The 13,793-nt window shown below is 40.5% G+C and overlaps 1 protein-coding gene across 1 annotated transcript; it reads left to right on the top strand.

Annotated features, from left to right (window-relative positions):
• The first annotated feature begins 3,083 nt into the window (after positions 1 to 3,083).
• On the top strand, positions 3,084 to 6,416 carry LOC108434088 (extracellular calcium-sensing receptor-like). The gene is made up of 6 exons (XM_017709001.1): positions 3,084 to 3,298; positions 3,443 to 3,734; positions 3,910 to 4,701; positions 4,857 to 5,081; positions 5,184 to 5,307; positions 5,515 to 6,416. Exons 1-6 carry the CDS (start codon positions 3,084 to 3,086, stop codon positions 6,414 to 6,416), a joined length of 2,550 nt encoding a protein of 849 aa, XP_017564490.1.
• The last annotated feature ends 7,377 nt before the right edge of the window (positions 6,417 to 13,793 follow it).

Below are 13,793 nucleotides of genomic sequence, written 5' to 3'. Positions count from 1 at the left end.
TCCAGCTTTCTGATTGGTTGCTATTGTTTTGTATCGAGGGAAATACAACCCCAATTTCAATGAAGTTGGGACATTGTGTAAAACATAAATACAAACAGAAAACGATGATTTGCAAATCCTTTTCAACCTATATTCAATTGAATACACTACAAAGACAAGATATTTAATGTTCAAACGGATAAACTTTATTGTTTTTTGCAAATATTCACTCATTTTGAATTTGATGCCTGCAACACGTTCCAAAGAAGTTGGGACAGGGGCATGTTTACCACTGTGTTACATCACCTTTCCTTTTAACAACACTCAATAAGCATTTGGGAACTGAGGACACTAATTGTTGAAGCTTTGTAGGTGGAATTCTTTCCCATTTTTGCTTGATGTTTAGCTTCAGTTGCTCAACAGTCCGGGGTCTCCGTTGTCGTATTTTGAGCTTCATAATGCGCCACACATTTTCAGTGGGAGACAGGTCTGGACTGCAGGCAGGCCAGTCTAGTACCCACACTCTTTTACCACGAAGCCACGCTGTTGTAACACATGCAGAATGTGGCCTGGCATTGTCTTGCTGAAATAAGCAGGACGTCCCTGAAAAAGACGTTGCTTGGATGGCAGCAGATGTTGCTCCAAAACCTGTATGTACCTTTTAGCATTAATGGTGCCTTCATAGATGTGCAAGTTACCCATGCCATGGGCACTAACACACCTCCGCACCATCAGAGATGCTGGCTTTTGAACTGCACTGATAACAATCCAGACAGTCCTTTTCATCTTTGGCCCGGAGGACACAATGTCCATGATTTCCAAAAACAAATTGAAATTGGACTCGTCAGACCACAGGACACTTTTCCACTTTGCGTCAGTCCATCTCAGATGAGCTCGGGCCCAGAGAAGCCGGCGGCGATTCTGGGTATGCCTTTCACTTTGTATGGCAGAGTTTTAACTTGCACTTGTAGATGGAGCGATGAACTGTGTTCACTGACAAAGTGTTCCTGAGCCCATGTGGTAATATGATGTGGGTTTTTAATGCAGTGCCGCCTGAGGGATTGAAGGTCACGGGCATTCAATGTTGGTTTTCTGCCTTGCCGCTTGCTTGCACAGATTTCTCCAGATTCTCTGAACCTTTTGATGATATTATGGACTGTAGATGATGAAATCCCTGAATTCCTTGCAATTGCACGTTGAGAAATGTTGTTCTTAAACTGTTGGACTATTTGCTCATGCAGTTGTTCGCAAAGTGGTGAACCTCACCCCATCCTTGCTTGTGAACAACTGAGCCTTTCAGGGATGCTCCCTTTATACCCAATCATGACACTCACCTGTTTCCAATTAACCTGTTCACCTGTGGAATGTTCCAAACAGGTGTTTTTTTGAGCATTCCTCAATGTTCCCAGTCTTTTGCTGCCCCTGTCCCAACTTCTTTGGAACATGTTGCAGGCATCAAATTCAAAATGAGTGAATATTTGCAAAAAACAATAAAGTTTACCCGTTTCAACATTAAATATCTTGTCTCTGTAGTGTATTCAATTGAATATAGGTTGAAAAGGATTTGCAAATCAGCATATTCTGTTTTTATTTATGTTTTGTGTTGATGATGTGATGATTTATGTTGATGTAATGACGCTGCAGGACATGAGCAGGTTTTGTGTGTGCAACTCCTACTCCACCCACTCTGTTCCTTACTTAAAAGGATTTATTTGATCTGGTGTTCAATATTTACTGCTGAAATAAAAACTGTTTAAAAAAAAAAATTAGAGATTTTTTTTTTTTTTTTTTTTTTTTTACTTCAAGTACATTTATAGCTGTGTACTTTCATACTTCCACTTGGGTAAAATTTCTTAGTCACTCGAGTATTTTTTTTTTTCTGGATTACTAGTACTTTTACTTAAGTAAGGGGCTTTTGTACTTCTTCCACCTTTGATTAAAGGAAATCTTGGTGCAGCAAATGGGCACCAGATCTAATTTCATTACTTCGTAAACTCATTTCAATTTTAACAAAATAATATTCTGTCCTGCTTTAAATAATGTAGTGGTAATATTTTTCTGGCACACTCATGAACAGGCAAAAGCTCACTGGACAGCATTAAAGGCAGTAGAAGTAACCCAAGCATATAGCTGTGGCCACAGGACGCTGTTGGCTAGATATTTTTGGTTGGCGGATTATTCTCAGTCCAGCAGTGACACTGAGGTGTTTAAAAACTCCAGCAGCACTGCTGTGTCTGATCCACTCAGACCAGCGCAATGCACACAAACTAACCACCACCACATCAGTGTTACTGCAGTGCTGAGAATGATTCACCACTCAAATAATATATTCTCTGTGAGGGTCAATGTGGGTCCTGACCCCTGAAGAACAGGGTAAAGGGGGCTAGCAAAGTATGCAGAGAAACAAATGGACTACAGTCTGTAACTGTAGAACTACAAAGTGCACCTATTCAGTAAGTGGAGCTGATAAAATGGACAATGAAGAAACTGTGTAGAAACAAGGAAGTGGCCATAATTTTATGCCTGATCGATGTATATTGTCAAATACAGCCTTTAAAAAGCACACTGTATAATGAGAGCTAAATGAGAAAGCCAGCATAAACGCCAATACATAATCATAAAAGTTCCATTGCATATCCCTAACAGATTCCATTTGCTTTAAGCAGTTTAGGAAAACAATTTAGTTATTTACCTATTCCTTTATCATCCTTTAAGAAGGACTGGTTGGAAATTCGGACATTTAACTAAAATTAATGATTTACTAATAAATACAACTACAGAGAGATTTATAATCAACACTGAAAATGATGAACATTAAGAAAAAAGTAAATATTTTCAGAAAACTACACAAACAAAGTGTTAAAAACTGGTAAAGAACCAGTAAAAACAATCAGATAAAAGAGATAATGAGGCCTATTTCTCTTAGATAAGTGCTGCCTACATTGGAAAGTCACACCTCCTTTAACTGTGTCCCAGCAGGGTAACATTACCATAGAGGATCTGCATTTCCATCTGTATAAATATACAAATGCTTCAGGTTAAACCAATTGAAACACCAGACCTTGTATATTCTCAATATCTTTACTCAATAATAAAATAGGTTGATGGATTCTATCTTTACTCTCTTGCATGTGGTGATGGCCATCATCAATTTTTCCAGCACAAATGGGACCGTATGTAGTCTTCAAGGAGAGCCTGTTTATCCACTACTTTCTAAGGATGGTGATATCATAATTGGAGGGATTTTCCCCTTTCATAGGACTTGGGAAATCACAGAAGCATCATATATGGTCAAACCATCACCACTGAATTGCACGAGGTAAGAAGCAAGACAAACTAAAATGTTCTGATATTGAATGAACATGTATTATTTTACAGTTATATTTCACAGTAGCCTCTATTTGTCATCCTTAAAATGTCTGTGCTTATTGGGTATTTTTTCTTTCCTTTTTCCCCAATCCAGCCTTGATGTCAGAGCCTTACAGTTTTCACAGTCCTTGATTTTTGCAATAGAAGAGATCAACAATAGTTCCTCTTTACTCCCTGGTGTTTCACTGGGATACAAGATCTATGACACATGTACTTCTGCAGCTAAGGCGGTCAGAATGGCTATGGCACTCGTTAATGGAAATGAGAACTCAACCTTGAATGAGCAATGCACAAAGTCAGCCCAGGTGCAAGCCATAATTGGCGAGACATCATCATCAGCATCAACAGCTATTGCAAAGAGTGTTGGCCCTTTAAGCTTTCCAGTAGTAAGCTTTTGTGTATTTTTTTTTACATTTTATTTACAATATTATATTCATTGAAATATTTAAAGTAATAAAACCTATGAAAACCACTCTATAACTTCATGGTAAATGTAGTTAAAATGTGGAAAAAGATGATGACTGAACGTAATCCCTGACATATGTGTGAATCTGCTTTTAGATCAGTCCTTATTCTACTTGCGAGTGTCTCAGTGACAAAAGGAAATATCCCTCATTTCTGCGCACTGTTCCCAGTGATTATTACCAGAGCAGAGCACTGGCAGAGATGGTCAAGCAGTTTGGCTGGACCTGGGTGGGCGCAATAAGAAGAGATGATGATTATGGTAACAATGGGATGGCTGCTTTTACAAAGGCTGCAGAACAGTTGGGCGTGTGTTTGGAATATTCCCTTCCATTTATTAGAACCTACTCACAAGAAAAAGTGCTGAGAATAATCCAGCAGATCAAAAGCTCTACTTCTCGAGTGATTGTAGCATTTGTCACTTATTGGGACTTGGAGATTTTGCTGAACGTATTTTATGAGCACAACATTACTGGATACCAGTGGGTGGGAACTGAATCTTGGATCTCTGATTCAACTGTAGCCAGACTGGATAAGCACAAAATACTGCAAGGAGCCATAGGGCTAGCAATACCCGATACAACAGTGACGGGTCTGAAGGAATTCATTCTGGATATAAATCCACTGAAATCTGCAGGCGGTGCTATTTTCACTGAATTCTGGGAGACACTGTTTAAGTGCAAATATTCAGTGCACAATGAATTAAAACATACAACAGTGTGTACAGGACAGGAGAAACTGTCTGAAATAGAAAATGAATTCACAGACTTGTCACTGCTGCCTATTTTCTGTAATGTGTATAAAGGAGTATATGCTGTTGCCCATACCCTACACAACCTTCTTGGCTGCACACAAACATGTCCTGCAAAGAAGCAGCCTGATCCTCTCACTGTAAGTGTCTATATAAACATAGATCTTCAACTTAACAGTTTCACAGCTCTGGCACAATTGTGTACCATTCATTTTTTAAAAAAGTCAACTAAAATGGTTCACTTTGTGAAGTAGTAGGTGTTATACTGTTTCAAACTTTATTCTATTTCATCCAGTTTCTAGAACATCTGAAAAGAGTTCGCTTCAAAACCAAAGAAGGAGAAGAAGTTTATTTTGATAAAAATGGTGACCCTGTGGCAAAATATGAAATAATAAATTGGAAAACTATCGAAGATCAACATGAGTTTGTCACTGTAGGACTTTATGACTCTTCTTTCCCTGCTCAAAATCAATTAATCATGAAAATGGGCTCTATTGTGTGGGCACAAAATACAGATCAGGTACAGTGACAGAATGCTTTCTCAATAAAGTACGGTTCACATAACCTTTGTGTAATCTGTACCAATATTTTTTTAGGTTATTAAACATTTTTTTAATCATAGTTGCCGGTGTCTGTGTGCAGTGAGAGCTGCCCGCCAGGCACCAGGAAGGCTGTGCAGAAAGGAAAGCCTATCTGCTGCTTTGACTGTATACCATGTGCTGAAGGAGAGATCAGTAATATGACAGGTACAAACATTCACAAAAGTTGAAACAAACAAAGTATAGTTGGTATTACCGCTGTTACTACAAATGAGTCTTTTTCAAGTCTAGAATTTATTCTCCATGTTTTATGAGATAAAAAAGCCATAATATGTGGAAAATATTCCTTCAACTACCTACCCGGTGCATCTAACTTTTTTTTTTTTATTCATGTTATCTATCTCTCTTTGACAGACTCGATTAAATGTGAACAATGCTACCAAGACTACTGGTCAAATCAACATAAGACTGAATGTGTAAAGAAGGAAACTGAATTCTTGTCGTTTGAGGAAACGATGGGAATTTTGCTGACAGCAGTTTCAATTATTGGTGCCTTTATGACAATAATAATAGCAATTATATTCTTCAGACATAAAAATACCCCAATAGTCAAAGCAAACAACTCAGAGCTGAGCTTCCTGCTGCTCTTCTCACTGGCTCTGTGTTTCCTTTGTTCACTTACTTTCATTGGTCGACCCTCTGAGTGGTCCTGTGTGCTGCGTCACACAGCGTTTGGGATCACCTTCGTCCTCTGCATCTCCTGTGTTCTGGGGAAAACAATAGTGGTGTTAATGGCCTTCAGAGCTACACTTCCAGGCAGTAATGTCATGAAATGGTTTGGGCCTCCACAGCAAAGACTCAGTGTTCTTGCTTTCACTCTCATACAGGTCCTAATTTGTGTACTTTGGTTAACAACATCTCCTCCTTTCCCCTTCAAAAATCTAAAGCACTACAAGGAAAAGATCATCCTAGAATGTCAGTTAGGTTCAGCAGTAGGATTCTGGGCTGTACTGGGTTATATTGGACTCTTGGCTCTACTGTGTTTTGTTTTAGCTTTTCTGGCTCGGAAGCTGCCTGATAAGTTTAATGAAGCCAAGTTCATCACATTCAGCATGCTCATATTCTGTGCAGTGTGGATCACCTTCATCCCAGCTTATGTCAGCTCTCCTGGAAAGTTCACTGTAGCTGTGGAGATATTTGCCATTTTGGCTTCAAGCTTTGGTTTGTTATTCTGTATTTTTCTCCCAAAGTGTTACATAATCATAATGAAACCAGAAATGAACACTAAAAAGCAAATAATGGGTAAAGTTAAGTGAGATTCATTATTAATATGGCTTTCCATAATGCATATGAGACCTGAAACTGTAATATTAATGTGTTAACGCCTTAAAACATTACTTTAAAGAGAAACACCATTAAGTTAAAAATAAAATCTGCATAATTAAATTTTTGAGATGTAAAAGAAATCAAAAAGTGTGGCTTCAACTGAGAAACAAAATGATAATTTCAAAATTGTCTTTTGGGAACCAAAGGTCACAGTGTCTAAAACACAAGAAAGCCAATTAATTGAATGATTGTTGTATGAGTATTTAATATGTAATTTTGATAATGGCAGTAATGCTAAATTTTAAACTTTGTTTTAAATGTTTAAAATTTGCAAAGATTCTTCTGTTGATTTACAGCTTTACTGTAAAAGTCTGAATAATTAGTGCTTTGACAAAAATATTTTTCATTAAAGTTTCTTTCTTTTCTTTCTCCCCCCAAAAATTGGAACATGTAAAAATGTATACCTTTTCCATTTACTTAACGCCTGTTCATTTATTAAATACATTTAATTAATTAGTAGCTAACTACAGTTTAGCATTTTAGTAGCAATAATTAGCTCAATTAAAAATTAGCTATTGTTTCCAAAAGCACTATTTTTCATCACTTTAGAATGTTTTATAAAATTAAATCACTGCATTATTAGTACAATGCTATTACATCATTTTATATCAAAGTTTATGTTTGCCTTAAGTTATATACTTTACATTAAATCAATTTTAAAAAGCACATTTCAGTTAAAAAAAGAACACTTATCATGAATGCTTCATAAACATTTTCTATATTACACTTTCTTTTGAGTATGTTTTCACTTCATTGTACACTAGAAATATATCTGTATGTGTAGGCCAGACTAGTAAAACACTGAAATCTACAGAGCACCTATACAGTTGACCTGTACAAAGAGTTTTGAGAGGTTGCTAAAAACTAAGCTATACTGAAGCAACCACTATGCATTCAACGATGCATATTTTTAAGTCAAGCCAAGTTTGACTACTATCAGAGATTTGGCCATTATTGAGGTTTTTATGATTTACCCTTTTTTAAGCTATCAAACACGCAGCAGAGTTTAAATTCATAGACTACCATCACACTTGTAGGGCAATGTTATTTTGCTATAAGAAAGCAAAAGCATTTGATATATTTTAATTGTATTACGTGACTAAGCCAAAGTAAATGTGTCTTTATATAATAATATGCATATTTTTGCTCTTTTCTTGACCTGGTCTAACAAAATTAACATTTCTAAAACACTTGACATTTTATTTAACTGAATGTTGAACGGAATAAAAATAATTTGATTTGATTGATGAAAAAAAAACTAAGTTTATTTATTGTGTGTGTTCTAAAAAATAAAAGACATGAACAAATATAAATAATCCTCTGATACTCTTTCCTTCTTTAGTAGTAGTACTGCATATTGATACCTTTCAAAAAACTTTTAATAAAGTTGGAAATTTCAACATCACGACAACACTAGAGCAAAGGGTCCAAGACCCTGGACTAATAAGGTATCCAATCTGGCCTTTTTAAAAGTTCCACTACATACGATTTTTTTGGATTGCAAGAACCCTATGGTGGAACTGTGCATGTTGAAACACCCTATGGTGGAACTGTGCATGTTGAAACACCCTATGGCGGAACTGTGCATGTTGAAACACCCTATGGTGGAACTGTGCATGTTGAAACACCCTATGGTGGAAATGTGCTTGTTGAAACACCCTATGGTGGAACTGTGCATGTTGAAACACCCTATGGTGGAACTGTGCATGTTGAAACACCCTATGGTGGAACTGTGCATGTTGAAACACCCTATGGCGGAACTGTGCATGTTAAAACACCCTATGGTGGAAATGTGCATGTTGAAACACCCTATGGTGGAAATGTGCATGTTGAAACACCCTATGGTGGAACTGTGCATGTTGAAACGCCCTATGGTGGAAATGTGCATGTTGAAACACCCTATGGCGGAACTGTGCATGTTAAAACACCCTATGGTGGAAATGTGCATGTTGAAACACCCTATGGTGGAACTGTGCATGTTGAAACACCCTATGGTGGAAATGTGCATGTTGAAACACCCTATGGCGGAACTGTGCATGTTAAAACACCCTATGGTGGAAATGTGCATGTTGAAACACCCTATGGTGGAAATGTGCATGTTGAAACACCCTATGGTGGAACTGTGCATGTTGAAACGCCCTATGGTGGAACTGTGCATGTTAAAACACCTTATGGTGGAAATGTGTATGTTGAAACAGTATTCAAAGACATCACAGACAAAACTTGTTGAAGGACAAGTCTTCAAAGGATGTAAGTGAATTATCTACTACTGTCATCACATATTTATGAGTATAATAGTATTAAATGATGTTGCATTATTATACTATACGATGAGCTAAACCTTCAGCTGCTTTCTGAGGCAGTGCAAATGACACCAAACATGTTATGATGTATGATGGTATCTGAAAACTCCCACAAAATCCAGTCTGACACCTCTGACTATTCAATGATTATTTCAGACTCTCCAGAGTGACTCAGAGCAGACCACTGTGACCACATTTCTAAAGGAAAAAACTACAAAGACAACATATCAAATGTTACAACTGTAACGCGGAGCGAGGAGGCGGAAGCATATGCGGAGATAAGCAACATTTATTATGGGCAAATCCAGGGTCATAGTCGAAACAGTCTAGGGTCATAGAGCCAACACGGATTGATCGGGGGGCAGACATGACAAATCAGAACAAAAAGTACAAACAGAACATCTAACACAACAGATAACAATTCAGACAAAGACCAGCAAATACAAGGGGCAAACACAGGGCTTAAATCCAACAGGGCTGACGAGGGACAGGTGGAAACACTCAGGGGCGGAGTCATGAAACGAGGGGGCTGGACTAAAACAAACGCACATGGGCTAAACCAAAACAACACAAACACATGGACAGGACTGGGAGGGTCCAATCGTGACAACAATTGAGAAATTATATAGTTTTTTAAAACATGCCCATTTTGAATTTGATGCCAACAACACATTCCAAAAAAGTTCGGACGGTGCATACAGTATCTCACAAAAGTGAGGACACCCCTCACATTTCTGCGAATATTTTATTCTTTTCATGGGACAACACTATATAAATGAAACTTGAATATAACTTAGTCAGTGTACAGCTTGTGTAACGGTATAGATTTACTGTCATCTGAAAATAACTTGACACACAGCCATTAATGTCTAAATAGCTGGCAACACAAGTGAGTAAACAGTGAGCATGTCTAAATTGTGCCCGACTGTGTCGTTGTTCCTCCCTGGAGTCATGTGACTCGATAGAGTTACAAGGTTCCAGGTGTGAATGGGGGACAGGGCTGTAAAATATGGTGTTTTGGATAAAATTCACTCATACTGGCCACTGTATACTCAACATGGCACCTCATGGCAAAGAAATCTCTGAGGATGTGAGAAACCATCCAGTGCTCAGACCATACGCTGCACAATGCATCAATGCATTGTCCCAGAAGGAAGCCTCTTCTGAAGCTGATGCACAAGAAAGCCCAGAAACAATTTGCTAAAGACAAGAAGTCCAAGAATATGGAATATTGGAACCATATCCAAACCAAGATAAACTTGTTTGTCTCAGATGGTGTTCAGTATGGGTACTGGTGCCCTGGTGAGAAATAACAAATTTCTCTTGCCTATAGTCAAGCATGGTGGTACTAGCATCATGCTCTGAAACGGCATGAACCAGAGCATGATCCCCTCCCTTCTGAAACTGCTCCGCACGGCAGTTTTCCAACTCGATAAGGACCCACACCTCCAAGATGACAACTGCCTTGCTGAAGGTAAAAGTGATGGACTGGCCAAGTATGTCTCCAGACCTTAACCCAATTGAACACCAGTGGGGCATCCACCAGCTCTGTGATGTCATCATGGAGGAGTGGAAGAGGATTCCAGCAGTAACCTGTGCAGCTCTGGTGAACTTCATGCTTTCACCAGTGGTATGGCAAGGACACAACCTGTGCCCTCTGCCCAACTCCAGCATCTGTCAAACACATCTTGACCAGTTGTAAGACCAGCCTCACACAAGGCTGCTACACCTGGAGGCACAACCAGGTCCTCAAGAGTCTGGCAGCAGCTCTTGAGAACAAGAGGAATATCACCAACTCCTTGTCCCTGAGAGCAACCAAGTCCATCATGGCTAGTCGATATTGGCAAGCAACTAATCTTTCCACCTGAGATTGCAGGAACCACCCTTAGGCCAGACTTGGTACTCTGGTCCCCTTCACTGTTTATCTTACAGAGCTAGGATAATTCAACAGAAGAGCCCTATGAGCTCAAGAAACTGTGCTACACAGAACTGGCAGCAGACGCTCAACAACAAGGATGGAATGCAAAAGTCTAGCTGGTTGAGGTGGGATGCAGGTTTTGTGGCTTCTTCCACCATCAGGCTGCTGAAAGTCCTTGGCATCCATGGACAGGCTTTGCGATAGACAATTAAATCAGTCTCTGAAGCAGCCAAAAGAAGCAGCTAGTGGATATGGATCAAGCGGGAGGACTCGTGCTGGGCTCAAAGAGCATCAACATAATCCGCTCACTAATCCCCCCACCCCATTCCTTATTTGAGAACCCAGGTCACAACCCTCCAGGAGGAGGGTGAACAAGGTATGCAGTCAGCTCTTGGCTTGACTCCGGGAAGAGGACGTCCCATGCCTTGCACAGTCCCGTGGGCTGTGCCATTTAAACAACCAGGCAATTCTCAGCTTGTGTCCCATGTCCCATCATAAGGTTTGATCACCCTGTAGCTGGCCACCTTTGATAAGGGTGTCTAGTGTTGAAAGGCCGAAACACCCCCGATTCAAAGGTACACTACTGATGATGTGTTCCGAAATTACATCTTTCCCATGTCTGATACACAGCCCTCACACTTCTCTAAACATCAAGGTAAATCTCATGTACCATCCATTGGCACAATGGACAGCTTACCATCTGAAAAACCATCTGAAAAATCCTGTGTTTCATGATTTTGAGTATCTGGACTCGTTCAGTGACCGCTGTGAAAGGACAGCTGACAACATAGGAAAGTCTGTGTGACAGCTTAGAGAGACAGCTGACTGGGAGAATAGTCCCCACTGGAGCTGTCATTGGCTGGCTACCCATGGCGACAGGCTCCAATGCTGTTTCAGTTTGTTGAAGACACCCGCCAAGTACTACAGAAAGTGAACAAAGGAATATACCCCCCTGGGGGCACAAGATGGCTCAACGATTGACAACATGTATACAGACCCAGGAACGGACACGACTATGAGCAAGAACATGGCACATGAGACAACCACAGCAGCAGCAGGACACTCACTTCAGGTGTGCACATGTGGTTGGGCGAAAATAACATCATTCAGGGGGTTGTGGACCCACAAAGAAAAGAGAGGGTGCTTGAGAGAGCAGACACAGGGGCCTCACATTGACCAATACTTCTTACGAAGCAACCAGTCAAATCAGTGGACTGAAAGTTCACAGAGCATCAGCACCCCTGTTGCTGAGGAGGAGAATACAAGCACAGAAATGCCAGTGCAGGAACCCACCCAACCACAGAGACCTCCCAAGGAGGAAAAGATCAAAGTGCACAGACCGAGTGTGAAGTGGCCCAAAGCTGTTGAAAAGAGAGAGCGACAACCTGACAAAAATCCTGGAGCAACAAGTGGGCACAGCAGAAAAAAAAGCTGGAAAGGATGGGTGACATCATCTACCACTACGGAGAAGAGCACTTTGGAGTGAATATGAGGAGAAACGACAAATCAACACCAGCACCAGCCAAATCCAGGAGGCAGCAAGAGATCGAAAGGCTGGTCAGAGAGAGAAGACAGCTAAGAAAGCAGTGGAAAAAGGCCTCTGATGCAGAGAAAGTCTCATGTTACTCCAGGGGGACATCTAGTGTCAGTTGGCAACCTTGCAAAAAGCAGAGAACTTGAGGAAACTTTGCAAAAAAAAGGAACACACAAGAACACGGTTCTATAAAACCCCCTTAAAGTTCATCAAAGATCTCTTGGCTAAGGAGAAAAAGCGGAACTCTGAAAATTCCAAAGCACGAACTGGAAGAACATCTGGAAAAAGTCTACCACGACACAAAAAGGCACAAACAACTAGTTATTCCACATGACATTCCACCTATTCAACCTCCTGAACTCAACCTGGAGAGTGGCCCTCCAAAATGGAAGGAAGTAGAGAATACAGTACGGTGCGCAAGATCAGCATGAGCCCCTGGGCCGAATGGAGTACTATATAAGCTCTACAAGAACGCACCAGATGTTCTATGGTATCTTTGTGGGCTCATGAGAACAGTATGACAGAAAGGAATAATACCTAAGGCATGGCGAAGGGGTGGAGGTGTGCTAATTCCCAAGTAGAAGGGTGCGACAGACATAAGTCAATTCTGGCCAATCTGCCTTCTCAACATTGAGGGGAAAATCTTTTTCAGCATGGTAGCACAGAGGTTGTCCACCTACCTGGAGAAGAACAAGTATGTTGATACATCCGTACAGAAGGCTGGCATTAGTGGGTTTTCTGGTTGCTTAGAGCATACCAGTATCATCTCACACCATATCTAAGCAGCAAAGAAAGACAAAAGAGACATCCATGTCATCTTCCTTGACTTGGCCAATGCCTTTGGATCAGTTCCCCAGAATCTCGTCTAGGAATCCTTCAACTTCTTCCACGTTCCAGCCACCATCACTAATCTAGTAAAAGCATACTCTGAGGACCTGCAACTGTGCTTCGTAACAGATGACATTACAACATCATGGCAGCGCGTAGAAGTAGACGTCATGGCAGGCTGTACAATCTCATCCTTGGCCTTCATAATGGCCATGGAGGTCATCATCAGGGCCTCAAGATGGGTGGTGGAGGGTGAGCGAACCAAAAATGGGATCTACCCTCCACCTGTCTGAGCATACATGGATGACATGACCACTCTGACCACTACTGCAGCATGCACCAGGCAGCTACTTGGAAAACTGCAGGAGAACATCAAGTGGGCCCAGATGAAAATCAAGCCGAACAAGTCACAAAGCATCTCAATAGTCAAGGGACAGCTTAAAGATGTGAAATTCTGCACCGGTGATGACCCAATATCAACAGTGTCTGAGCAACTATCTACAAGCTTCCACTAACAACTGAGGAGAAGATGGAGTGAACCATGACTTCTTACATGAAGCCTCTATTGCGAAGGGGTCCTTGAACTGCCTATCTCTAGCCTCACTGAAGACGAGTATGACTAAAGTAAGACTCCAGAGACCAGACCATCAGCAAAGCTGCTCCACCCCTTTTAACTGGACGGAAATGGACACCATCCAATATGGTGCAGCATGGTACATCAGCC

This window comes from Pygocentrus nattereri, chromosome 7 (genome assembly GCF_015220715.1).
Source record: "Pygocentrus nattereri isolate fPygNat1 chromosome 7, fPygNat1.pri, whole genome shotgun sequence".
Taxonomy (NCBI): domain Eukaryota; kingdom Metazoa; phylum Chordata; class Actinopteri; order Characiformes; family Serrasalmidae; genus Pygocentrus; species Pygocentrus nattereri.
This window is presented reverse-complemented; position numbering and strand designations above follow the sequence as displayed.